Source organism: Rhinichthys klamathensis, unplaced genomic scaffold, assembly GCF_029890125.1.
Source record: "Rhinichthys klamathensis goyatoka isolate OS25496 unplaced genomic scaffold, OSU_Roscu_1.1 h1tg000023l_1, whole genome shotgun sequence".
Lineage (NCBI taxonomy): Eukaryota > Metazoa > Chordata > Actinopteri > Cypriniformes > Leuciscidae > Rhinichthys > Rhinichthys klamathensis.
In genome coordinates this window covers 519647-546778 of record NW_026606574.1, presented here as the reverse complement: position 1 = coordinate 546778, position 27132 = coordinate 519647, and the positions used below count along the sequence as shown (strand labels likewise).

The following is a 27132-nucleotide window of genomic DNA, read 5'->3' as shown; positions in this document are numbered from 1 at the left end:
TTACAAGCAAATAAACTAAACAATAATACCTATGATGCTGTACATTTTATGAAACTTGTAGCACTGCCTGTAATGGCTTTGTAATTGACATTTTGATTTACAGTGCATCATTTATTTAAGATGCTAGATGGTCATCATGGTTTCTAGTTGTTTTAAAGCACTGGGCCGGGGCTCCCTAGGGGGCCTAATACAGCAATACGTGGCCCCAATAAGTCAAAGTTATTTACTTTTAGTTGTATTAACATAATCTTAATTAATTATAGATTATAGATATTTTTTTTAATAAGGCTGTACAACGTAAAAATTACATAATAGTTTTGAGTTGATTTTTACTCTAACAGAATTAGCAGAGGGGCATATTGTCTTGGACAAATGAACCTGGTAAAGCCTCCTGGTCCAGCAACAACAGCTACCAACTTGTCATACTATTTTTAAGCTAGTTATAGTTCATTTTCCAATATCGACGCTGTTTATTTTGCTGAAGTCTGTCTCAAATCAAAATAGTGAGCTGCACACAGACACGTTTTTTTGCCGGAAATTACGACAAACTGATGTTCAGACATGTAGCCTAGTTTGGTCCAAGTCCTATTAGTCAAGTGTGACGCAAAAAATCCCCCCCTCTCTCTCTCTCTCTCTCTCTCTCTCTCTCTCTCTCTCTCTCTCTCTCTCTCTCTCTCTCTCTCTCTCTCTCTCTCTCTCTCTCTCTCTCTCTCTCTCTCATCCGCTATCCGAGCAGAGCCGTGCTGCCTCACATGGACCCGAGACATCAACAAGACAACAAGACACTCTCAGTAGTTCCCGTTTGGGAAGGCAAAAGAGAAGTTTGATCAGGTGGATCAAAACGCCAAACATCTCTCGAAAAGGATCTTGCGTTTGTGTTTTAGGTGAAACTGTAAAAGAGTACGAAGAGAGCAGCTGGTTTAAGGAGCGCAGACGAGTGCCATCCACGAATTCTTTCCAAAAGACTTCTTTAAGGGGAATAATGAGGAACATTTGGATATTCCTGACACTTTCAGCCGCTGTCTGCTTGTCCAGCGACAAGGTGAGTTTGAGCGGAGTTCGTGTTGTTTTGTGCGCCGGTCTACTATTTGATGTAGGCTACATTCTTCCTATGTGGCATATAATGATAAACATATTGTGTGGAGTTGTTATGACAGATATAATGCTGCTTATTTTATACTGTTTAATTGATTCTTAAAATCTTTTGCTTCAGAAAAAGTGTCAACTTGGTCTTGGGAAGACCTGTAAAGCCCATCATGTTATGAGATTGTTGTAACATCAGCATGATGATGTTATGTAGTAGATTATGTAGTATTAAAGTGCCTTTTAAACGGATGTCCAAACTTCTAAAAAAAATTCTTGAAGAGATCCCTGAGAAAGTTACAGAGTACTCTAATGACAATTGCATTTCGTTCTCTGAAGATTCACTTGAACACTCTTAAAAATAAAGGTTCTTTATTGGCATTGATGGTTCCATGAAGAACCTTTAACATTCATGGAATCTTTCCATTCCACAAAAGGTTCTTTATAGTGGAAAAAGGTTCTTAAGATTTTTTTAATATTCTTTACATTAAGAAAAAAAAAATGTTCTTTTTAGAACTGTTGACTGGTTCTTTTTTTTTGAAAAGGTTCTTTGGGGAACCAAAAATGGTTCTATATGGCATCACTGTCAAAACCCCCTTTTGGAACCTTCATATTTAAAAGTGAAATTCAATGTCACTTTATAAATGTATTGGTCTTCTGGACTGGAGCTCATATTCAGTGTCTCACTGAGACAACATTTAGTCACCTAATCTCCTCCTGAGAGAACTTCATTTCTCAGCCAGTTTTACGCTCTAGAAATCCAGATGAGTCGACTTTTTTCAGTTCTGAAACTGAAAACCCTTGTGTGTCGCAAATCAAATTCAGATTAAGACAAAAATAGTCTTGGTTCCGTTTCAGAGCTCCGAGCCATTGAAGAGAACAATGGGATTTGGTTTATGTGAAGAATTTCAATTCCTGCTTATCAGAGATTGTTCCTCACTGTAAAAAAAATAATAGTTATGACAACATGTTTTTACATTGCTTTGACTTATCAAATTAAGTTAAGCAATTTTCAACTATTTTTTTCAACTATTTCAACTATAAGTTCAACAAGATTCAACTCATTTCATGTGATTTAAGTTGAAATGACTTACACATCCAAGTTGATTGTACTTAGAAGTTTAAGGCTGCAACTTTTATTTTATTCTGTGTGTGAACTAGACTGCAAACGAACGCGCCACATCGATTCCCAATTGCAACACTGCTTTCAAAGTGCTTTCAAGCAATTTGCAGGTTGCTTCAGGGCGCAGATCTGTGTTAATTACCTTTAGCTCTCAACTGTGATGAAGCCCATTACAAAGAAGCAATAAAATCAAGCCACCACAGTGTAATTTTACTGGAAGATGTTTGGAAATTGTTGAAAGCTTTTGCGCAGTTGTTCTAACACGGTTTATTGATTTGTTGTGTGAGTGAAGCAACTGCCCTCGTGTTTTAGAACGTCCTGAAATAAGATCTTTTTCCCTATCCTTTTTTAACCTTGGCAATGATTTTACTCTTCAGTTTGTCCCTGAGATCCAACAAGTTGCACCACGTCTTATCAGTGCTAATCATTGTGAGTAAATAGTCTGTTCAGCCTTATTTAAGTATTAGCCAATCTGTTTCAAAAGGTGACAACTTATTTCAACATTATATACAGAGGGAATGGAATATTAATGCTGTACTTATAACACTAACAAAATCAGAAGTTTATAGGTTATTTCATGATTCTTAGAGCTAATGAAATTAATATGAAAATGACAATAAGTGGTTCCCCATTGGTTTTTTCATTTCTTTTCGTGACATTTTGAACGTATTTCAGGTTTCAATTCCTCAACAGTGAGGATTCTCATAATGTGAAGCCTGGAGTCATCTAAGCCTGATCCAAAGCCACAACTGTATGGTCTAACTTTGAAACAGCCAAAATGTAATCCCATAACTGCTGAATTAAACAAATTACCATTAAATTAAAGGGGTAAATTGGATAAATAGCACCATGTAACATTTTACTGTTAGGGACTAACTGTTGGTAACAGATTATTACGACCTTTCTTATTGTGCTGTTCACAAAATAATGTCATCGTAATATGACGTAACCAAACATAAACTGTAGGCTACCCATTGCCAAGACAACAAGTTATAACAGACGTATGACTGTGCTGACACCTCATTCATGGGCGTAAACAGACTCCCACTCTGAACACCTGTGTGTGCTTCTAGTAATGCCAGTATCTGAACAAAATTTGTGTGCTGACTGCATATACAACCTCAGGCAGAGGAAGTCATGAAACAGGGATGTTGTCAGACAGTTTATCTGTGTGTCTGTGTGTGTGAGTGTGTGTGATCTATCTATCTATCTATCTATCTATCTATCTATCTATCTATCTATCTATCTATCTATCTATCTATCTATCTATCTATCTATCTATCTATCTATCTATCTAGATGAATGGATGTGTCATTCACTTTGGCCAACCTTGTTTATTCACTTTTAGTGATGAATCCTGCAACAGGAAGTCATAAAACATGAGAAGGAAAGAGAGATAGAGAGTTGGAAACTTTGTGCAGAGGTGGTAGGCTGAGTGGAGTGAAAGTGTGAATAACACGTAGCAGTAAAACCCCACAGTGCAAACCACTAAAGAACTATTAATATACCTAAGAGAAGTCAGTTTACAGTTTTCACCGGCATTGTGGCCGCTTTGATTTAGGCTAATATTAACCATAGTGAATTTACTTCACTTTTAAGTGGAAAATGTCTGCAATGAGGGTACACAAAAGCTGTAATAGATGATAATTGCACTTTTTGGAACAATATTCTATCATGATGTCGTGATGATATATTAAAGCACGAGGCAAAAGTGCTTATAAAAATGAGCCAACAGTCCAAGTGTTGTTTAGCCATACTGAAGACCAATTTAGCATCTGAAAAGAGCAGTGTGTCTGCCAGAGGCGTGTGGTATTCTCATCTGTTGTGGGCGTGCTTTCGGAAACACATCTGTATTTACAGTGTACAGACTTTTTTCTTTCTTTTTTTTCGAAAGGGAAACGTAACACTGGGTATATTTTCTTCCTGTTTTACAGTTTTACGTGGGTTCCACTCATTAAAACAGCTCTAAATCTGGAGCGTTGTCATTGTCAATCAGTGTTGTGTAGGTCTGTTTAGTTTGCAATCTACACAAGAATGGGTTCTTTAAGCTGTCTTGTCAGTCTGTCCAGTTGAAGGTGAATGTTTTTGTGCCTGTATTTGTCATCGCTCATCTGGGCGGATATGGTCCTGAAGTGATTAATGGTTCCTAAGGTGTTTCTCTCCATGGCATGCCAGTGTGTTGACATAGCAGATCCTGCATACCGCAGACAGATTAGCCCGCTGTCTGCAGGACTTTGGAGGAATGCGTCGACGTGAGAGTCCCTAGCCCTGCGTAAATCCCATAGATGGATGTGCTTCTATTGTCATCTACGCCAGATGTTTTATGTACAAGATGCAGATGTTCCCGTGCTCTCTCTGTGGGAGTAGCTTGTGTTGTGGAATACCAGCAGCGAAAGAGGACCAGAGGAAGTGTGAGAACAGCTGGGTTATGGGGCATATAGCTATTTGCTTATGAATCCCGAGTACTTTTTGTGCTAAATTGAATTATGTAATCAAAATGCATAATTATAACTTGTCAATGACAAAGAAGAGTGTCCGTGACGAATAAAAGGACAAAAAGATACAGAAAATTCTTAAAAATTTGCTCATGTTTGTTTCATATGATTTTGAAAACCCCCCGTTTTTTTTACTTTTTTGAACTTTAATAAAACTTTAAGATTAATGACTCTAAATCTGTCGTTATATTATGATTTCTCTTTTATTTTTAGAGATATAGTGCTTATATTTATGTATAATATATCCCTATAAATAACAAATCTCTTATTTACACAGAGGATTCATTAAAATCTGCCTCCTCTGGATTGCCAGCTACAATGTTAATGAGCACCGCTGTGAAAATACATAAAACATCAAACATTTGCCACCCATTTCACTTCTGTTATGTCATGTTTTTCTGAGTAAAACCACAAATTAAAAAAGATTTGTAGATTTGATTGGATTGTCAAGTCAAGTCACCTTCATAGCGCTTTTTACAATACAGATTGTTTCAGACAGCTTTACAGTGATAATAGGAAATGAATGCAACAAAGATTGTTTTGGTTGTAGAGCAGCTCTAGAAGAAAGTCATTGTCCAGCTTCAGTACATTTTTAATTGATTAATTTCCTTTGTAAGTATCATCAGTTATTAACTTAGGGGCCGCTTACACAAGCTTAACACAAGTTAGATTTAAACAGACAGAGTGTGTCTGCTTCCCGAACAACTATAGGAAGACTGTTCCAAAGTTTTGGTGCTAAATAAGAAACGGATCGGTAAGTTAGTAACACTTTACTTGAAGGGGTGTGCATAAGACTAACATGACACCTTCATAATCATGACATGACACATGTTATGAATATGAAGGAAGTTTTATGCATGTTTGTGACAACTGTCATTAAGTGTCATTCGCTCAATTATGACATTTTTAATGCAAATATGACATTGTTTGAGATGTCTTTGTTATAACACCTTGACATAAACCAATACATCATAACCTGTCTGTGTCTTCGTCATGACAACTTGACATTACTAAGACAACACAACCTGTCATAAACATGACATAGCAGATTAATTATCAAACTTAAATAACCACTTAGCTTTATTGGTTAACATTACATTAAACTGTCAGGTGGTTGGTTTTGACATTGGCTGTCATGAAGCCATTATAACTGTTTAATGACAAATTTAATTTGTACCACTGTATTATAAAATATTCATGACACAGTTATAATGGCCTTATGACAGCCAATATCAAAACCAACCACATGACAGTTTAACTTAATTTAATGTCAAGTTGTCATGACAAAGACACTGACAGGTTATGATGTTATGGTTTATGTCAAGGTGTCATAACAAAGACATCTTAAACAATGTCATATTTGCATTCAAAATGTCATTATTGAGCGAAAGACACTTAAAGACAGTTGTCATAAACATGCATAAACCCACTTCATATTCATGACATATGTCATGTCATGGTTATGAAGGTGTCATGTCAGTCTTATGTACACCCCTTCAAGTAAAGTGTTACCAAAGGATCTAACACCTGCAGTTGATTTTGACATTCTAGGTATTATCAACTGGACAGAGTTTTGAGATCGCAATAGACGTGAAGGACTATAATGCGTTAAGAGCTCGCTCAAGTACTGGGGAGCTAAACAATTTAGTTCTTTGTTAGTAATTAGCAAGATTTTAAAATGTATACAATGTTTACAGGGAGCCAATGCACAGAAAAATAGGTGTTGTTTGCCAAAAATTTGCATTTGTGCATTTGCGCCAACAGTGTCTGTAGCTATTTGCCTACTGGTCAACATTATCAAGTAGCCTATGCGGCCTAAGTGATGTCATCGGTAGAGGAAAGTTGTTTTAATGGGTGGAGAAAGTGATTACAAATTGATTAAAGATTAGTTTTTATGTCAATCATTCACAAAGTTAATATGGTCAATTTTGGTTTCACTGCACCTAAGTCCTTTTCTTTTTGAGCATCATTCACCTGGAAGCATTTTAACTTGTCAAATCCACATCATGAGAATCTGGGGCCGAATTCACGAAAATCTTCCGAAGAAAGAAGTTAATAAAAATTCTAAAGAAAGGTTTTTGGGAATGCAAAACATTCTTATCTTTTTTCTTAAGTAAGAAAATAATGAATTTTATTCTTAAGAATGTTTCGTGAATTCGGCCCCAGATCACTCAAAATCTTTAGCTTAGGGGATTTTGGGAAACATTTAACATACGGGACAACCATAGAGTAAGTCAAGCCTTCTGGGTTCCGTAATGTTTCGCAATCTCTTTTTTGCCTTTAGATTTGTTTTTGCTGAACCTTATTTAGCCAGATAGCACCCTGCAGACGGAGGGCATGACCACGAAAGATGCTTTCATGTGGCCGATACATTTTATCAGAGTTTAAGCTGACATATCATATCTGATTTAATGTTTTTTTCTCCACCTATCTCTCACTCCTCACTCCACCAAAGCAAAGCCTGTTTGGAATTTGAGGCATATTTTTAGAAACAAGCTTCTTTGATGGGCCAAGCAGATTTGACGTTTCATATTTTGAGGTGGATTTTTATGTTAAGTGATTTTACATTTCTAATATTCATTTGAGATTTTCCATAGCTTAAGAACCAGCAGACTGTCTTAGAGAAGGCATTATAAAAATCCTTGAAACATAAATACGATGAAGTGTACATTTGCATGGGACTAGAGTAAAACTAATGATCTGTCTCCTATTTTTATTTGAATTTTACAGAAAACTTCTATATGTCATTTCCTGTAAAGTTCCAGAATCCTCTACCCCAGTTTCCTAGGTTTCAATGGAGATAATACGTTTCCCTTTTAGAAATGATGGAATGCTGAAAAACAGTTTACAGTCTGCAAGATTCATGAAAGTTTGTCTGATACTGACTGTGACTGTGCTATTTTGGAATAGCGCAGAGAAAAGTCCACGAAAGACTCCACCAAAGTCTGCTCAGTTTTTAGAAGTAAGCAGTAAATTTGAGCCTGGTTATCCTTCCAGAGGGAGCTGGTTTGGCCGGCCTCCAGCAGCACAGACGGAGGAACGCTGCTCAGAATGAGAGAGGCTCATGCCTCAGTTATGTCCCTTTTGAAGGTGCTGATCAACTGCAAGATGTCAAGCTGTGTTGTTGCACCAAGTGAAGTTTTTCATTAAAATGTTACACCTTGTTGTACATGTTAAAGGATCTTAAAATCAAATAAAAATAGTAATTTACTCCTTTCCTTTGAGGAACACAAAAATGGAGGACTGGTACTGTTGAGCTTCTTGCACATATTTAAGCGTAGATGCATCGCAGCAGTTATTGGAATGTTTTTAATTAAATGTGGTGAGTGAATTATGACCTTTTTTTTGTGCAGCGTTGTATTGTTTTATTCTATTGTCCAGATTTAATAATCTGTTCAAAAATGCATTAACAATCCAATTCATACATGCAGTGAGACTTCTTGTTTGATTAACATAATTTCTGATTTAAAATGATTTCTTGGGGCACATAAGTTTAAAAATAGCTAAACAGAATACTTAAAAAGAATATTTTGTAATATAGTTTTGCCTATATATATAAATGGGCCAAGCCCAAAATGGCCAAACACTTTAATTGTCTTAACCAAAAAATATTAATCAGGAAATTAGCAACATTTAAGCAAATGCACTACTTAAAAAGCCATTGCTCTCTCAGAACAACATAAAAAACAGTTTTTTGGCAGAATATGGGAAGTTGTGTGCGGAGTGATGAATCACAATGAAACGAGTTGCATGGTGATGCTCCAGAGAAGTGTCTTCGAAAATCTGCTGAGAAATATAATAATAAATGCATCTCTAGCACAGTGAAGCAGGGAGGAAGAGACTGTCGTTGTGTTGAGAGCCTTTTAGCTGCTGGTATTGGTGAGCTACTCTGCTGTGAAAAGTCTTTTAATGCTTCGGAGCAGGAGAATGGCTTGCTCCCCACAAAATGAAAAGTTGTTATAAAGAGGAATGATCAGATGTAATTTTTCAACAAGACAATGCTCCTGCCCAAATTTCAAAGACAACCAAGAAGTGGCTTGAGAACAAGTCCATCAGGCTCACAGTTTGGCCTCCAGATTTAAACTTGATAGTGAATATTTGGTCTCACATTAAACTCAAACGATCTGGGAGACATTTTTCAACTACTCACGAACTGTTTGAAGCCATCAACATTGAGTGGAACAACACTGACTCTTCCTGTAAAAAGCTGTCTGCAAGTTGGAGAAGGCTATTTCGTGCTAAGTTACATTACCTACAGTATTTGTGCAATTCTGGCTAATTTCCTGATTAGTGATTTGTGAAATGGTTAAGACAAAGTAAAAGACCACTGAACATTTAGCTTTTTTTTTTTTGCCCAGGTGTGTGTTTGTGTACATATATATACAGCCTAATATAAATTTAAAACATTATTAAAGACAAGTAAACTTAGGTCTAACAGTAGTTTTCATGTATGTAATAAAATAAGCAAATGTAAAATAACACTGCATAGTCTTCAGTGTATTAATTAAACATCCGTATTAATTAATCCTTATTAAAGTTACAAAAGTGAATCAGTCAAGAGCGGTGAGTGATTTTTTCTTTGTCCTTAGTTGTTTAATTAACATAAAAAGCACATACAGCAGCAGATATATTAGGCTGCTGTCACTTTAAGAGTGGAAGCACGGATCTAATATACTGATTCATACTGTACACATGCGTTTACTTTTTGTCAACTGTTTACGTTCACTTAACAGATAACCGACTATGTTTGCTAGGATACTTACTCGCTATTTTTTGGAAAAAAAAATTCAAAATATTTTATTACCTTTTACTTGGTGGTTACACCACGTCATTTTTAGAATCTCACTTTTAGAATCTTTACTTTTTTCAACATGATTTCAAAGAGTTAATTTAGAACTTTGTTTGCTTTTCTTTAACTTGGACAGTCTTTTTGTCATTGACCCCGGCCACAGCAGATCTCATAACAGATTTATAATATGTACAGATTGACCCGTCTGTCTTATTTAACTCACCGTATCGGTCCTCGGATTTCATTGTCCACTCATGTGAATAGATATACTGTATGTGAGAGCTCAGGTGTGTTATGTGCTGTAAATCAGTGGTCTGAATAACCAGGTGTGCACTTCATGACCCAATGGGTTACCTGAGCTCTCCAGAGGACTCTCAAATAAGAGCCCACATGAGCCCCAGGTGTGCACCGACACAATGGTACATACTGTGCGTAGAAATGGGAAAACGAGGTATGAGGTTTTAAGTTACTGAAAGACAGTATGCCTGCAGTTTTTAAAGATCGTTAAAAAATACCAGCAGTCAACACCTTTATGGTGCTACACATGACGTATATGATGTTTTAGCTTAAAAATTGTGCATAAATTGCAAGTCGAATAGACGGATTAGTGGTTAGTCCAACGCTCAATAAAATCAGAGAACTCCAGAAAACCGATGACTTAGGAATTCAGAGACGCCTTTGGGAAACCACTTAAAATCTCTTTAAAATTGTACTGATGTATTTATGCGCTGTGAAAAGTTGAAGTATAACGTATAACGAAGTATAACACGGACCAGGTCATAAACTCTCTTTTGGAAATACCCTGGAACATTTTCATATCTGTACAGTATATGCACTAGGTATGTGTGTGTGTGTGTGTGTGTGTGTGTGTGTGTGTGTGTGTGTGTGTGTGTGTGTGTGTGTGTGTGTGTGTGTGTTTTCACCTGTTCTCCAGATGCAGTAGACCTCACATGCTGTTAAACCGTCATTTTTTCCATTCCTTCATTATAACTCTGCAGTCTATAATAATATAAAGGTATAAACTCCACCAATAGAGTAAAGTCTGATATTCCGTTATATTTTTAAAGCATTAGAGGCACAAATTCTATGTTTTTCATTGTGATCTCTATTAGATACACTACTGTTCAAAGGTTTTAATGCATTTATTTGATCAAGAATACAGTAAAAACAGTATATTGTAAAATATTATTACAATTTAAAATAACTGTTTTCTATATATATATATTTTAAAATATCATTTATTCCTGGGATGGCAAAGCTGAATTTTCAGCATCATTACTCCAGTCTTCAGTGTCACATGATCCTTCAGAAATCATTCTAATATGCAGATTTGCTGCTCAATAAACATTTCTTATTATTATCAATGTTGAAAATAACTGTGATACAGTTCTTTCATAATATTAATGTCTTTACTGTCCTTTTTGATCAGTTGAATGCATCCTTTCTGACTAAAAGTATTAATAGTGTTAAAAAGTAGTATTAACCTGTTAACTGTCATCCCCCTTTTTCAGTGTAGATCTGAATTTGGTTGTAATTAATAAATTAACACTTTGGAATTCAGGCTTCTTTTTGAAGAAGATGCTTCAAAAAATGTAAGTGTAAATAAGTGATGGAAGTTTACTGTAAAGCAAATGTACGGAACTAAGAATTTTTTTTTTTATACAAAATAAATATTTTTACAAATTTGGTCTCTAAAATTGTCTAACCAATTTGTGTTTCAAATTTGGAGTTGATATAGTTTTTATTAATAGTTTTATTAATTTGACAGTACAGTGTCTGTGGAAACGCAATGCCCAATTTCAAAACAGGATGAATTCTGTCTTTGAAATGATAACAAATTCATGATGATTGCTAAAATGTGTGATAGGGAAAAAAGGCAATAAAAAGCACTCAAGTTTCCTGCTACCGCGACAGTCATACAATGATTTTGGGCCAGATTTACTAAGTTTGCTCTATAGCGCAAACCCTCTTTTGGTGTTAAAAAACTACTGTTAGGATTGAAAAGGTGTGGACAGTTATTTTTGCGACTGACCTTATTGCATAGGCTATGTATTTGTTGGAGTTCCCTTTCAAATTTCCGAAATTTATGGGAGGGGAGTATTGAAATGAATTGGTGATTTACAAATGTTTGCGCTAGTCAATTTACTGGTACTTGTGGTTTATTTAACGACCCAAAACAGTCTTAAACCAGACGTTAATTTGCGCTGCTCTTGGTAGATTGCATTGATCATTATGGAAATTATCCGGCTGCGTATGTGTTCTTAAATTTGCACGTCGTCAAAAGATCAAGCGCAGAACTTTCCACTCCCATCTGCGCTTTTATGGTATTGCGCTTGGATGCTAATTTGCCCTGTTTAGTAAATCTGGCTCACAATCTAATAAATTGATATTTCATTAATTGCATACAAATAATTTAATTATTTTTACAATTATTAATTATTTGCTCATTTAATTACCAAAATTATATTCATCTATGCTGCACATTTTGCATGCAACCCTGTTTTCACATAATTTTCCGCCATTACAAAATATATATTTTTTACACAAACTGTAGTGGTTACTAATTAGCCCTTAAATTATTCAAACCTGTGACCCATTCTGCCATTTTTAAATCTGATTAATATTAAATATTTAATTTTGATATGTATTTAAAGTTCTACTATTATGCTATTTAAAGATTCCTGATTTGAATTTAAAGTGTCTGAAATGGTTCGTTTAAGGATTTAGTCTCTCTAAACACCTCGTTTCTGAGAGCTTCCTCTGCTGTGATTGGTCAGATGGCTCAGTCTGTTGTGATTGGTCTTCTGCTTACAGCGTATGTTGGAAGTGAAACATTCGTTACCATATGTGAATTTCAGTTCCAGAGGCTTCCTAAGCGCTTGATACACAGTGATACGAACAGTAACGATGGCGCCGGTTTTACCGTATCAAATCTCATCCTATGAAGTGCATGTAAAATAGATTTGCTTTTGCAGCACAGAAAACAGCATCTTCTCGACATGATGACAACACAAACCAAACTCTTCCAGTTTCAGCTACAACTACAGTGTTCGAGGGTCCATGTAGACGTTGTTTACGAGCACCCAATGAAGACCATAGGCAAATGCAAATGTATTACAATATGTAGGTTTGTATCGGTTCTTTCTTTCAGGAGACAATAACTTTACTTACTGTACACTTAGATCTTTAAAACTCCACTAAATATTTAGTTTCAAATATTGGTAAAAGGGTCGCAAAAATGGTGAAATTCAAGGACATAAAATGAACTGAAAATTAAACAGCTTGAATAATGTTTTGTTTTTGACCTGGAGGTTAAACACCTCCTTCCCATGACCATTTTTTAGAAAAAGAAAAAGAAAACTTTATTTTTTAGCTTTTTTAGTTTTGTATAGCCTCTTTTTTGTCTTTCCCTCCCTTTTTCCCATCTCCTCTCCATCTCTCTTTCCCCTGCAAACCTTCTCTGTACCCTTCATTTCTCTTGTTCTGTTTGCTTCTTTTGGTCTATAGACTCCCGACAGCACCTGTATTTGAGAAGGCATTTTAGGAATACCAGACATGCCTGTGGTCTGAATGGACAGTATTCATCCTGGTTCCCACTTTCCATCCAGCATATTTTGGACGGTTATGGCAGCCTGATGGATGTTGTGTATATGTGCAGTGAAGTGCAAGTGTTTTAGTCTGTGTGTGCAGCACTTGTGTGTTTGAATCTCTGCAGCTGGTCAGGCGTTATATCATCTGTGCGTCGAGAGCTCAGCCGGTTGGGGTTAATATCACGGTCACAGCTGCGTTCTCACACTGTCCGGTAGACCTGATCATTACCGGAGCCCTGGAGGCCTGACACATGCACACTGGTCACAAATCTTCCAGTTAATCTTCAGAGTTGACCGTTATCGTAGTGTGATCCTCAAGGTTTTAGTCTACAAACTGTGTGTGGTTTAGTTTAAAAAGGTCATACATGCAAACAGCAAGTAAATATAAAGTTGTCCCTTGCTTATCTGTATTGAATATACACTTGTAGTGTACTTGAAATCTTAAAAGTATCTTAAAAGTAATGTTGTTTAGACCTTAGGACACTGTTAAAGGTCTAAACGTAATAACATGACTTTTTTTTTTTTGTGGGTTTCATGGTTCATTAGAGTTTCAGTCAGTTATCATCTATTAGCTAAAGCTCGAACTGAGAAACATTAAAAACCCTATTTTAATTTCCATTTCAAGGTGGTTTTCACACTCAATTTGGTGTTCAAGTTTTTGTCTCTGCACACATGAGCAGACAGAAGAACATCTGTAGCTTTCAACACATTCAGCTCATTAGCCAATAGTCATTACAAAGTGTGCTTTTGGTTTTTTAAGCTTCTCTCCTTTTATTTTTTTCTTGTGCTGTAAAATTTATTCATATTCATTTCTAAATTCAATACACAATTGAATGATTCAGATGTTTCTATTGAATTTCTTGTGCTTTAGTATCGTCTTGCCCTTTGAAGGTAATGAAAAAATGGATTGAAAAATGAAATATGCGGAAAGAATAAGTTGATTGATCATATGAATAACATTACCACCACATCAATGTGTAATAAGTGTAGAAAAAGCATGTATACACATATTCTAATACGTTAACATACGACTTTACTTTAAACTGTTAACCCTGCGTTACTGTATCTCTATTTATTATTACCCCTGAGTAGTTTCGAGATTTCACACTGTACATTTCTAAACACTGCATTAGCATTCTTATTTGCATATATATGAGGTTAATGTCAGGCACTAACTGCTTCTCCGTCTGTAGAAAAGCTTTTTTAGTATTCCAATGGAGGTGCTTGCCTTAATTGTTTTGCATCTGAGGGAACTAAGTAGCCTGGGAAAACCCAGACAACTTCCGGCAAATTTAGATTTGCTCTGAAAGTTAGTCTGGCAAAGAGCTCATTCAAGCCCATTTCCAATCCGTCGAAATCGCGGCACCAATCAGAAACGTTGGGGCGGGCTTTACACGATGACGACAGCGCTGGGATTTTGAACATGATTTTGTAGCCTACATTACAACGATGAATGCCGCCGTCGAACATCACTCGTTCGAATCAGCTATCACGTCTGTTTTAAGCGATTTGTACGTTTCCTTTAAGTTAAAACCCGAGCAAAGAACAACACTCGGAGATGTTTCTCCGCCGCTCTGCATACGTCATCTCCTTCATCGCTCCGATTGGGTTTAGGTCTATCCGCGACGTCCGTTGGTGACGCCCCTCTGGAAATGATTTGTCTATGACGCTTTGCCAGACCATAACTCAGTTAACAACTGAGAATGGTCTGGTTTTAACCAGGCTAGGAACTAAACATTGTTTAGTTTAGAATTTTTTGACTTGCATATTACTTCTACTCCAAAATTGAGTCAGAGTATGTAATTTCTTGATGTCATCCACATTGACGTTCTCCAACATATATTAATATGAATAGTTCTCTCACATGGTGCACATTTCAGAGTTTCGGCGCAAGAGAGTCTTTTTTGCCTGCTGTTTTATCGATAGTACATTTTCAGACATTAATTTAGTGTACTACTTTTTACGCATAGTATATAGGATTGTAGGTATATTCGGAGACAGCTATTGAGTATCGGCATAAAGTCTGGTCCACATTGCAGTTTATTCTTAAACAGGAAGAGCCATCAGACTGACATGAAAAGCAACCAATCACAGCTTGTTTTTGTTTGCACTGTACTGTGTCTGTATGTACCATTTTGGGGCAGGTTTATTTGAAATATCAGAAAAAAATATTCTGATAATTGTTTCAAATAAACCCATAGAGTTAATAGTAGCCTGGAGGTTAAAAACTATGTTAACTCACGGGTATTCGCAGTGGGAAAAGCCTATAAGTGTATTTCCGCCCAGAAGAAATTAGCAAATGTTAATTAGCATAACATTAGCATAAAAGTGGTATACAAATATTTATTTTTAATAAAAATGACTGTGCATCCGTAGTAAGTACTGAAACAGATACAACTCAGAAAACAAAGGTCAATATACAATAGAGTGCTTGCGTAATGACGTATTTTGTAGGCCAACCTGGAAGTTACCATGGCCCTGGTTCCCTCGACAAAAAGCCAATTGTTTTTTTCTATTATTATTGCAGAACATAAGCTCTGTGGCCAACAAATTTTTTATTTTTTTTATTTTACGTTTTGTAAAGGCTGCAAATGCAGAGTTTACCTGTTCAGCATAATGACGTTTAATGTCCAGACATTAGTTTGCAAGATGTAAAAGTGTTAAAAAAATCAAGATATTACTGGTGTATTTTATGTCATAAAACAAAACAACAGACCTTATCCACAGATCTTATTTCAGGAAAATCTAGTGGCTATCAGTTAGATTATATATATATATATATATATATATATATATATATATATAGTAGTCATCATTTCAAGTGGACAACAAGTGGATTCACTTCAAATGTTGACTGCTGTATAATATATATATATATATATATATATATATATATATATATATATATATATATATATATATATATATTGTGTGTGTGTGTGTGTGTGTGTGTGCTATGCATCAGGCTGTAGGTGATCCATTGGCATTAAGCAGGGCTTCATTACCCAGAGCAAAAAATTAGTGCTAAGGCCCATTCAAAATTAAAAGGGTGAAACGTTGCTTAACCCAAGGTTAATAGTAGCCTGGAGGTTAAAAACTATGTTAACTCACGGGTATTCGCAGTGGGAAAAGCCTATAAGTGTATTTTCAACTATCTAGCTTTTGCAATATGCAACATGTAATTTAATTTGAACTTCACACATAAATCTTGAAGTACTGTATGTCTGCTAATTAAAGTGATGTAGACAACTGAGGTCATACTGGATTTAGTTGTGTGTGCAAGGGTAATTCTCTCTGCACCTCTGATCAGAGAGAACCAGAGCAAATGCTGGCTCTGCCTGTGTTTTCTACCAGGAAAGATGGTGGCTTTATGGCATCATTGTGTAATAGGTGTCAGTCTGAACTAGGAAAATACACCACGTTTTCCTGCGGCTGGAGCGGAGCAGCAGACTATGTGAAATTACACAGCCAGGCCTCAGGGGCATAGAGAGGAATTTCAAAGGAAACACAGCAGTCTGCTGAATATTGAGATTACATTAAGGGAACCGAATGCAGTCTGGAATGTGTAAAGGGGCCGTTCGGTGTGTAATAATCATATTAGTCTGGCAGTGTGAGCTTCAGCTTCACCCAGCAGCTAAAAAAACCTGCTTTGTCTCGTACATTCAGTGTCTTCAATTCAGTCTCTAAACTGTTTTCTCTCTTTTTGCTGTATTTTTCTTCTTTTCATAAGCCAAAGTAGCCTGTGCTCTTTTATGTTGGTTTATGTGCATTTCACTTGACTCACTTGATCTCATTTATTTTTATCATGTAAATATGACCACCACAATGGTACACCCCACTTAAACAAACAAATTCAACCCCTGGTTACTCCCAGAGGACTGTCCTTATGACAAATATACTGTACTGTAAGTCAATTTGAATGGCAATGATTGACTTATGTGTTTGGTATATTGTTGGCTAACTATTAAGGATAAAGCATCTTCTAGACCCTGTTTACAGCTGGTATTAAGATGCATTTTTGTCAATCTGTTCACAAGTGGATGACACTAAATACACGTGTAAACGTTTTCAGCTTGTCCACTTTCGACCACTTCCAGAGGTAGTTGAAACACATTAGACCGGATTGCTTTCGTAGTGTAAACGCTCATATGGTCGAATGTGTTTGAACAGCCACAAAAAAACACCTGCTCACCTGCTGTGTAAACATTGTGGGAAACGCACTATCAAGACGAAATTTAAACTTTGTTGGCTGGAAGTTTGGTTTGAAGACGAAAAACGTACCAAGCACAATGTTCTCTCGCCATTCCTGATTTCTAACACACACTCACGGTGTTTGGTGTGGTCTTGCGGCTGTCAGATTAGAAACTAAAGCTGATGCGCTCCGTATGGTTTCCCGTCGTCTCCTTTTACGTTCGTATGTAAATTGCCTGAGCTTATTTCATCCATTAGATCGAAAGATCTGAAAAAGCCCATACATTTACCCACCCATAGACCCTCCCTTTGAAGAAATCAGGACAGAAGGGGTTGACAGTGGACAAAAGAGACGAATTTAATCACCAGGTGTAAACGAGAATGTGTCTCACTCTCTACTTGTGATCCAGTCGACCAAAATGCATCTTAATATCAGGTGTAAACAGGGCCCTAGTCTTCATGAGGCCAGAAACAGTGTTTGAGGGCGGGGCAAAGTAGACATTGTTTGTGAGCAGCCAATGAAGACCATAGGCTTGCATTATGCAAATGTTTTACAAACCTATGTAGATATGTGCAGGAAGTGAGACTGGAATTACTGACGACTCGTTTCAGCAGTTAAGAATTGATTCTTTCTTTTAGAAAAGTTTTTGTCGTGCACTTTGATGTTTAAAACTTTTCAGACCTTTTACATTCACAAGCAGCTATATTACACACTGCATAAAAGGTAATATTATAATATATATATATATATATTATATATGACGTACAACCTAGAAGCGCTGCGCAGTTCACGTGAACTACGTGAACTATCTCGAAGGAAATGAATAGTTGAATAAAGTCATTATTTTTGTTTGTTTTTTTGCGCACAAAAAGTATTCTCGTCGCTTGATAAACTGTCTTTAATAACTTTTCTAAGCCTATGGAGGAGTGATCCAGCTCTCAGATTTCATCAAAAATATCTTAATTTGTGTTCCGAAAATGAACGAAAGTCTTACGGGGTTGGAACAACATGAGGGTGAGTAATTACTGACAGAATTTTCATTTTGGGGTAAACTATCCCTGTAAGTTTATTGGGGCCTTCACATATATTCAAAGTATAAAGATAATCTGTTATTATTATACTATTTTATTCCATCTATCATACCAAATCTTGGAAGCACAGGACAGTTTGTAAGGGGAAACAGTCTTTAAGGATGTTCAAGGCTCAGGAGAAAAGGAGGCAGGAACTGGTGTACGTTCAACATAACTTTATGCACAAAATAAACATAAATAACAAAGGAAAGTAAAGTGCCAGACAGCCCCTCACTGACGACTGCCGCATAAATTAAAACAAAAAACACACATAATTGTCCCATGCCTTATCCTCTATCTAATCTTGCTCTTCATTCCTCCTTTTATCTTTCCGGAGCTCCTCCGTGGGACTCGAGACTGGTGTGGTGCGCATGGTGATGCTCAACACTCGCGCCACTGGCCTCGCTTCGTTCCCACGGCTCTCGGCCCCACCCTGCTATTATAGGTGGACTATTTTTTCTGACCTCACAGCTGATTTACATTCTTACAGTTGCAGTAAGCAATATTGACAGCTAGAGGTTGAAATGGGTACTGCAGTCCAAATTCAAAGTATTAAATTATAAAGTTTGTTTCCTCTAGCCTCACGCAAGTTGCTAGATTAAGGACACATGACACTGGAAGGAACCTTACACTGTAAGTTGCTGAGTTGATTTATCCATGTTTAATATGTCTCTGGATAGATACTGGACAGATGGATGCTGAAGCTTTTTAGGATGTGTAGAATCTGGGATGTCTGACTCAGTTAATTTGCTTGTGTCCATGGCTGCAATAAGCAGTTTTTTTCTGCCAACTGGCAAGCTAGGGTTGTCGAAATACTGGGTAAATTGGGTAGATTGGGTTAAATTGGCAGTGGACACGGTTTGACACGGAACACACATTTCAAAGTAGAATAACTGGTTGTAGCATTGTTTTTCAGAGAAACAAGTATGTGAACTGAACATGTTTCCCACATATCTGCACACATATAATGGTATTTTAATGCTTTAGTACAGTCAAAAAATGACATACATCACCTTTAAGACTAACATTAGTGATTTAGACAAAAAGAAAGAACTGCTTTTCAGCCTAGAGTCTGTCTATGGATATACCATCCACTTCACCAGAAGTTGTGGACTTGAGAGAAATGGCCAATGGAAAATGGCTGCATTTACATTTAGCTTAATTGACCACATTTGTGTATTTTGCACTGTGTATCCTGTGGTAAGAGTGTGAGGGAAGCCTGAGTAGACTTAATCAATCAGGTTTTCACAGGGTGGGGAAACAGACAGAGCCACCTGGAGAACTGCCACTAGCGTTTAGCTTCTGCCACTGTCACTCTCCATGTCAAGGGCAAGTGAAATCATATTAAAATCACATTAAATTTCAATATAGATGTAGACGTTTTAATGTTGGCACGGGCAGCATTTCTAATTTCTTGCCCTTGTTGCTTCCTGTCTTTGAATTATTCACCTCATTTTCAGTCAGCAGTAAATGTTTTCCTTTTATGTACTTTAGACCTCTGCTTGCCAAATCCACCATATGTGTCAGTACTTTCTCTCTGCTTTAAACTCTTCGACTTGGCAGCTGCGTACAGCTGGCTGGACACTGTGTAACATACGAGTTGGTGGCGGTGTGCTGAGAGAGAGAGAGAGAGAGAGAGAGAGAGGGTGTTAGGGAAAGAGAGTCAGAGAGAGTGTGTGCTGGGCTGCTTGGCAAGGCTGTTTGAGTAAGAAGAGTGAGCTGGTTGTGAGTTTCAGAGTTTCCTGTCCAGCTGTATCATTGGCACGGGCTGAAAGAGAGGGACTCAGACCCTCGCACAATACAGCACTTGTGTTGCAGTCCGGGAACTCAGGAATGTGGCTCTCACCTTCATATGGCTGACAGGAGTTTGTTTTGGAATGAGAGATATTATCCATCACACTCTTACCGCACTCTCTCGCTCTTTCTCTTTTCCTCAGTTACGTCTCTCTCTCTTTCATGGCTGTCCTCAAAGTAAAGAAAAATAATGTGACTTCAGTCTGAAATCTGAGATCTGACTCCTCCACCTGCAGTAGTTTCTTTCAGTTCGTGGCTTTTTAGTCCCTTCATCCCATTAGCAATTTCACCGAAGCTCTTCCGAGCATTCCCATTCAATTAAACGCTAGGATTTTCTTGAGAACTTTCTAAATCACTTTTGCCATTCATTAAAGGCAGTTTTTCGTGGAATACATGGGTGTGAAAATCGCAGGGATCAAAATCGTTCTCACTGCAAGACGGATTAAGCAACAGAGACTCACGCTTTCATATGAGAGAAAAAAAAATGAGGACAAATGTATGCTGGAATTATTTTAGGATTTGATACTGGTGGTTGAGTTTAAACGTAAAAAAAAAATAAACGTGCTGTTTTTATGAAACACGTTCCATATTCTCAGATGCTTTGACTTTTGTACTCTCTATCTTAGATTTTTAGATATTTAGTGCTTAGCTAAAAAATAGGCATGACTTGTGTTATTTTGATGTATACATTGTCACCAATGGTCTCTACGATCAACTAGGCTCACGATGCTTTTGGGAAACCCGACCCAGAACACACTAGAAACCACTTACCAATACTCTAGCAACCACATAGCAATGCGCTAAAAACAATCAGAACACATTAGCAAATGCATAGCATTGCAACCAGCATCATGGCAGCGACTTTCGCACAAGCAAACATCATTTTTATATTATGTTCTTTATATGGAAGAAAAAGAGAGAGAGAATCAGTAAGAGAGAGTAAAAAGCAAAATATGCTGAAAGGTAGTGTGCAGAGATGCAGTAAATTGTGCTTCAAGTGGTGTAACATGAATGAAATATGATTCATATGGAATATGATTCTTATCATTAAATTAACCTGACTACATTAAGTTACACTAACAAAAGTAGTATTTAAAGGTATAGCTCCTTAAAGGGATTGTTCACCCCAAAACTACATTTCTGTAATCTCTTCTTCTGTGGAGCATAAAAGAAGATATTTTGAGAAATGTGTTTCTCTTTTCCATACACAGAAGTTAATGGGGTTCAATGTTGTTTGGTTCCCAATATTCTTTAAAATAACTTATTTTGTGTTCTGCAGAAGAAAGAAATCCAATCCCTTTAAAGGTAGGATCAGGTAGAAATTAAGGCCTGTCCTACACTTTTTATTTTGTAGGAAGGCATCAAGGCACATTCAAATCCACTGTTTACATCACTTCCTGTTTATTAAAAAAATGCTGTCTGATTTCCCTCAGTTTTTTAAACCTTTACTCCTCTTTAATCAGACATAAGCATTGTAGTCGTTAAATATTTTCAGAAATGTCTAAAGCTCGCTTTAATAATTTGCTCTCGATCATTTGAGGTGACATTACGGTGGCTCTGAAGTCTTTCTGAAGCCAATTTGCTTAGGAACTTTCATACAAACAACACTGGCTGTTTAGTCACTGACTGTCTAGGCAGCTGCCGTAGGCTTCATACACAGCCCTTATGTCACTCAAGTTCAGTTATTGTAAGCTGTGGAGGTTAAACAGGGTTTTTGTATCCCGTCTTCCTGTGTGTTCTCTGTCACGATGAGCAATGACGGCTAATGAAAGCCTTCGCTTTGTGAGGAGACTGTGAAAAATGTGAAGAGTCAAACAGAGGCTGATGTATGTTTGAGCTGTCCTGAGCGGGACCCATGGCTGATCACAGGCTCTGGCTCTTCTGTGGCTTTATTTAGTCTTCCATTGGCTTTCAAGTCCCGTTTAATCTCCCCCTCAGTGCCTCTGAAAACAGCACCCGCTCCAGCCTCCTGTTATTGTACAGGCTTTGAATCCAACCCCTTCACTCTTCCTGGGTTTTTATCCTGCATGAGTGACCTCTATAATATTGAACCTTATCACCTGAGTGCCATTATTTATCAGGCGGGTGAATAGGAGGATTCAGATTACACACAAAGGTGCTTGGAGTATTATCCAATATCGTTGTCAGGCACTCTTGTAGACTTTAATCAAATACACACACACACACACAGACAATATCAGCGCTTTCATGCACTATTTCATTGTTTGCCCTCCACGTAAGAAATACAATGACACATAGGTGCACAAAGCATGGCTGTCGGTGGCTCTTTGTGATTTGCTGAAGGGTTAATATGGATGGAGAAGATCAGAGACGGCTGAGCTTCAGCAAGCGTGAATGGAAAAGTCTGTGGGAGACGACGAAGTCGCTGAAGGATGTGATACCATCATGATGAAAAAGAAAGGGTCATAGGTTTTGGAAATAAACATAGGTCCATCTGCCCCTCTCTTGATAACAATGATAGCCTCTTGCGTTTGTTTGCTAGACCGTGTCTGTCTGTTTGCGCCACCCCTCAACCTTGAAGTATTACTTCAGAGCGATAAACCTTTTGTTGCTTCCACAATGTGCAAAAAAATGACAGATGCTGACTTTTAGATTGGTTTTTAGCACCTGTTTAGTGGGTCAGAGAGTTTTCATAGAGTTTTCTCCAGAGGAAGAGAATCAAATATTATTTTCCTTTGAGGTAGTTTCCAGGGAAACAGAAGTGGGAGGAACCTTGGGAAGGCGTTTTTTTGTTGTTGTTTATGTCTTCAGCTTAAAACAAAATCAGCCAAGATTTTCTTCTGTGTTGTTTAGAAAAATGTTTATTATGTTAATGGTACTTAAGTGGTGCACATTTCTTTTTTCAGTAACTGCAGAATGTTTTGAGATCATTTCATATGTACTAAGGACATGACTAAACCTTTGCACTTAAAGAAAGTTTACTAGATTTTAAAATACTTTTCAAATAATATTTCTGCTTGTGTTCACCTGTGCAGGTACTGGTCTCGGGTCAGTCCCCTGCCTCAGCTGATGACATCTATTTGGATGACCAGCAGTCTGGTGACTACCCTTTAGATGATGATGACTTCACTTCTGGTTCAGGATCTGGTAAGGATTGTTTATATCACTGTTACTGATTCTAAAACAGTTTATTTTATTACTATTGTTGTTCTGAGGCATATTCAGTCTCTGAGACCATAATTATAATATTATGGCTATTACTCAACAAACCCCTAACACCAAGTGTTCCATTTTGGCGCATAACTCCCACACTGTTTGTGAATGATAATCTCTAATCATGTGGCTTGTTGAGGAGAGGTGTATTGCTACTTTTGCCCCTAAGTGGTCAGGGGTGCATTTCCCAAAAGCATTGTGAGCCTAAGTTGATCCTAGAGATCAGTGTTGGCGATCTAGAGGCTAGAATATCAAAGGTATTGTCTCAAATGCAAGCCTAAAGGTGAGGTCACATTTAACATTGCTCAACAAAAATCCAGTCGTTCCAATAGAAAACCACATGATCGGGAGTTTCGAGTGAGGGCGAAAAGGTTCCCCATGCAGATATCACTCATGTTCAAGTTGATCACTTAAGTCACTGAGTTGACCAACAGAAAGGTTTGAAAGTGACTTCTATGTGAGCTGTACTTTATACAAGTCTACACTATTGGCAATGGACAATGGATGTTTTTTCCCCTCAAAATTCCTTTCTCCTTTCTTTCTCCTCCTCCAAGTCCACACTTTGGTAATGCCGCTATTGTTGGGTAGTAGTCTGCTTTGGACTTTTGAAACCTACAATGACAAATGGGACACCCTCCGGTCTTGTGGACATCACAGACACTAGGACACGACCGACAATGCAAGTCCACACCAAATGTGCCACTTGGAATAGGACCACAGAAACACGTGGAAAGGCTTATTTGACCAGGAAGTAGCTGTAGACAATGTACTTAAAACACTTAAAACCAACTGCATAGAAATGCCCTGCGACCACCCAAAACACCCCTGTGGGGTTTGCATCGAGTAAAAAATGGAAAAGTATTTTCTAGTTAGAGTTTTGTAATGTTTATCCTATGTAATCACTCAACTAAAAAAAGACAAAATTATGCTTTTATATCTGCTTTTTTACTTACTATTGGGGCATGTATAGTACATGTACTAGAAAAACAATTTAATGATGTATTTACAATGAACCCACAGAGCCAGTGTTGTTGTGGCTAAAGGTTGTCTAATGTGTTGTTAATAGAAGGTCTACTAGGTGGTTGATAGACAACGCTGCCCACCCTTTGAGCGGACAGATGTTTCACCTGCAGTCAAACGCGGTCAGCCAAGACCACCATAGTCACTCAGCAGATGTCCGCTCCATACAGAAATTCTGCATTATTAATAAGTCATTTCTCTACCCCTTACTGCTGTACCGCAGTGCCTTGTACCTGGCACAATTACAGTGCAAAATGGAGAGAACGGTTGAAATATTTATACACTTTATGCATTTCACCTGTCTCTCTTGGAAACACTTTAAGCAAAAGTGCTGATCCTGCATTCCTATTCTGTATCGTTGTATTTATGCCGAACTGAAAGTCCAAGAAAGTGAGACATTTGGAATGCTCAAAGTAAAGCTCCGGGCATTGGTATGTCATTATAGTCTCATCACACCATAACATCATAGGTCAACATTTGCAAAACCTCATATTTTCAAAATCATCAAGTGTTCGTTTAAAATCATCACGATTTGACCATAGGCAAATTAAATATAAGGTAATATTATTAAGGAAATTATATTTTAGACACTATACTCAAACAGTGACTTTATCTGTTTTTGCTTTGTCAGTGAAACATTGTTTCACACTAAGCCACAGCAGAATTAACTTTTGCGCTCCTTCAGGCAATAGACAGTTGTAGTTTCAGTCCTGAATGAAACAGTTGAGTGAATGATTCAGTGACTCACTCATGAACTCATGTTTTGTTTATGAATTAATCCGTGGCTGCATCTGAAATCGCATACTTCCCTACTATATAGTAGGCAAAATACAGTAGTAAAAAAGTACCCAGATGACCTACTATTTCCGGCGAGATTCTGAAGTGTAAATACGATAGACACTTTACTATCCCATGAGACCTCAGGAGAGGATTTGAAATGACATTTAATGACAACATGGCAAATGTAATATGTCTGGATTACATTCATACTATATACAATGTGCGTTTTTAGTGGTCATAAAGTACTTATTCAAAATAGTATCAAGAGAGTATGTGATGTCGGACTCAGCCCATGTTTTTTAAATGAGTTGGTTGAGTGAATGATTTAAATGCCTCACTCATAAAGACAGCCACTTGTTTTGTTCATGAATGAATCAAAGTTTTTAAATGAGTTGGTTGAGTGAATGATTCAAATGACTCACTCATAAAGACTCACTTTTCTCTACCTGCTGGCACATTATTGTAACACGCAGAAAGAGACGATTAAAAATTCCAGAGGTTTTGGAATGCACAAAAAAGACAAGCTGAGTAAAAAACTCTGCTCAGCCAATCAAATTCAAGGATTGCAACAAACTATATTTCATTTGTATATGAAAACATTCTAATGGCTGACTTACCGGTATTTAATTTCTTTATTTCTCACTCATCTCTTTAGGTTTTAGTGACACAGATGATGATGAAGACACTTCCACTGTAATTGCGCGGTACCCAGAATTCAATGCGGGGTCTACTCAGGAGCCTGTCTACACCAGCAGCCCCAGCTTGGAGTCCTCTGTTTCCAGAGAGATGGACAAAATCAGCATAGAGACATTCATCGAGTCAGACATGGGACCAGAGGTGCAATTGCTTGCCCATTTCAGTCGTACTGCTTCTGACACTATCAAAGCTTTTGCTGACTCCCACTTCTCCGAAAACCTGCACAGCCTGCAAAATTGTGACAACTTGTGATACTTTTGATATTGCCCCTCTTTGACGCATACACTGACCTGCTGTCTTTCGCAGTTTTACTGAACACCACTGTTAAGTTGGATCCTTCAATCTTGTTATTGAATCTTTTCCGACACCATCTACAAGCTGAATTGTTTTTTGTGTCAGCAATTTTGATGTTAAGCTGTCTTTCTCTCGCTCCCCCTCTCACTGTTTTTTAGATCTATAACGATCAGACGGAAAAGGCCCAGGTCACCGTTGAAGCCACCAGCTCACCGAGTGTTGTACAAGATGCTGACCTGCTTCATGAGGTTCGCACAGAGAATCTCTTCCAAAGGACAGAAGTGCTGGCAGGTATGTTTAAAATGAACAGCACACAGAAGGGTGATTCTTCAGTTAGGGGAACATTTCAGTTCCATATTAAGACAAGCTCAAAACGTTTTAGACCCCTTTTACACCTGTATTTGGTGTCGTCCACTTGTGATCCAAACAACCAACATGCATCTTAATACCAGGTGTAAACAGGACCTATGTGTTCATTTCACTGAAATTTTGATTCATTTGATTTGTAGCTGTGAGCCTTTGTTGGATGTGTGTGTTAGATATTATAAACGTAATATTATTTTTGTTTGACATGGTGTCATTCTTCTTGGTGCAGCGGTTATAGCCGGCGGAGTGATTGGCTTCCTGTTTGCCATCTTCCTGATCCTCCTTCTGGTGTACCGTATGAGAAAGAAGGATGAGGGGAGCTATGACCTTGGAGAGCGCAAGCCACCCAGCTCAGCCTATCAGAAGGCTCCGAGTAAAGAGTTCTACGCCTGAATGACCAATCATTGCCAACAGTAACATCATTATGACAAGCAACTCCTCTCCAAGAGTAGCGTTGGATTGGTAGCACATCGAGGGGATTGTTGTTGTTTTTTTTACGGGGAACCTTTACTTATTTAAAAATGTAACAAAAAAGTAATTTTGCTTTACAAACCCAACCGGGGCTTGTATTTTCTTTTGGGATCAAAAATGTCAAAGATTGTTTCTCTATGGTTTTTGAAAACAATTGTTGTCAGTGTATGAAAGTAAATCATTTCTCACAGGTTT

The 27132-nt window shown here is 37.5% G+C and overlaps 1 protein-coding gene across 1 annotated transcript; it reads left to right on the top strand.

The window, feature by feature from the left end:
- Positions 1-730: 730 nt before the first annotated feature.
- On the top strand, positions 731-27132 carry LOC130077479 (syndecan-2-A-like). Its single transcript, XM_056242720.1, has 5 exons — positions 731-1042; positions 23133-23244; positions 25766-25947; positions 26259-26391; positions 26696-27132. Exons 1-5 carry the CDS (start codon positions 983-985, stop codon positions 26857-26859), a joined length of 651 nt encoding a protein of 216 aa, XP_056098695.1. The 5' UTR covers positions 731-982; the 3' UTR covers positions 26860-27132.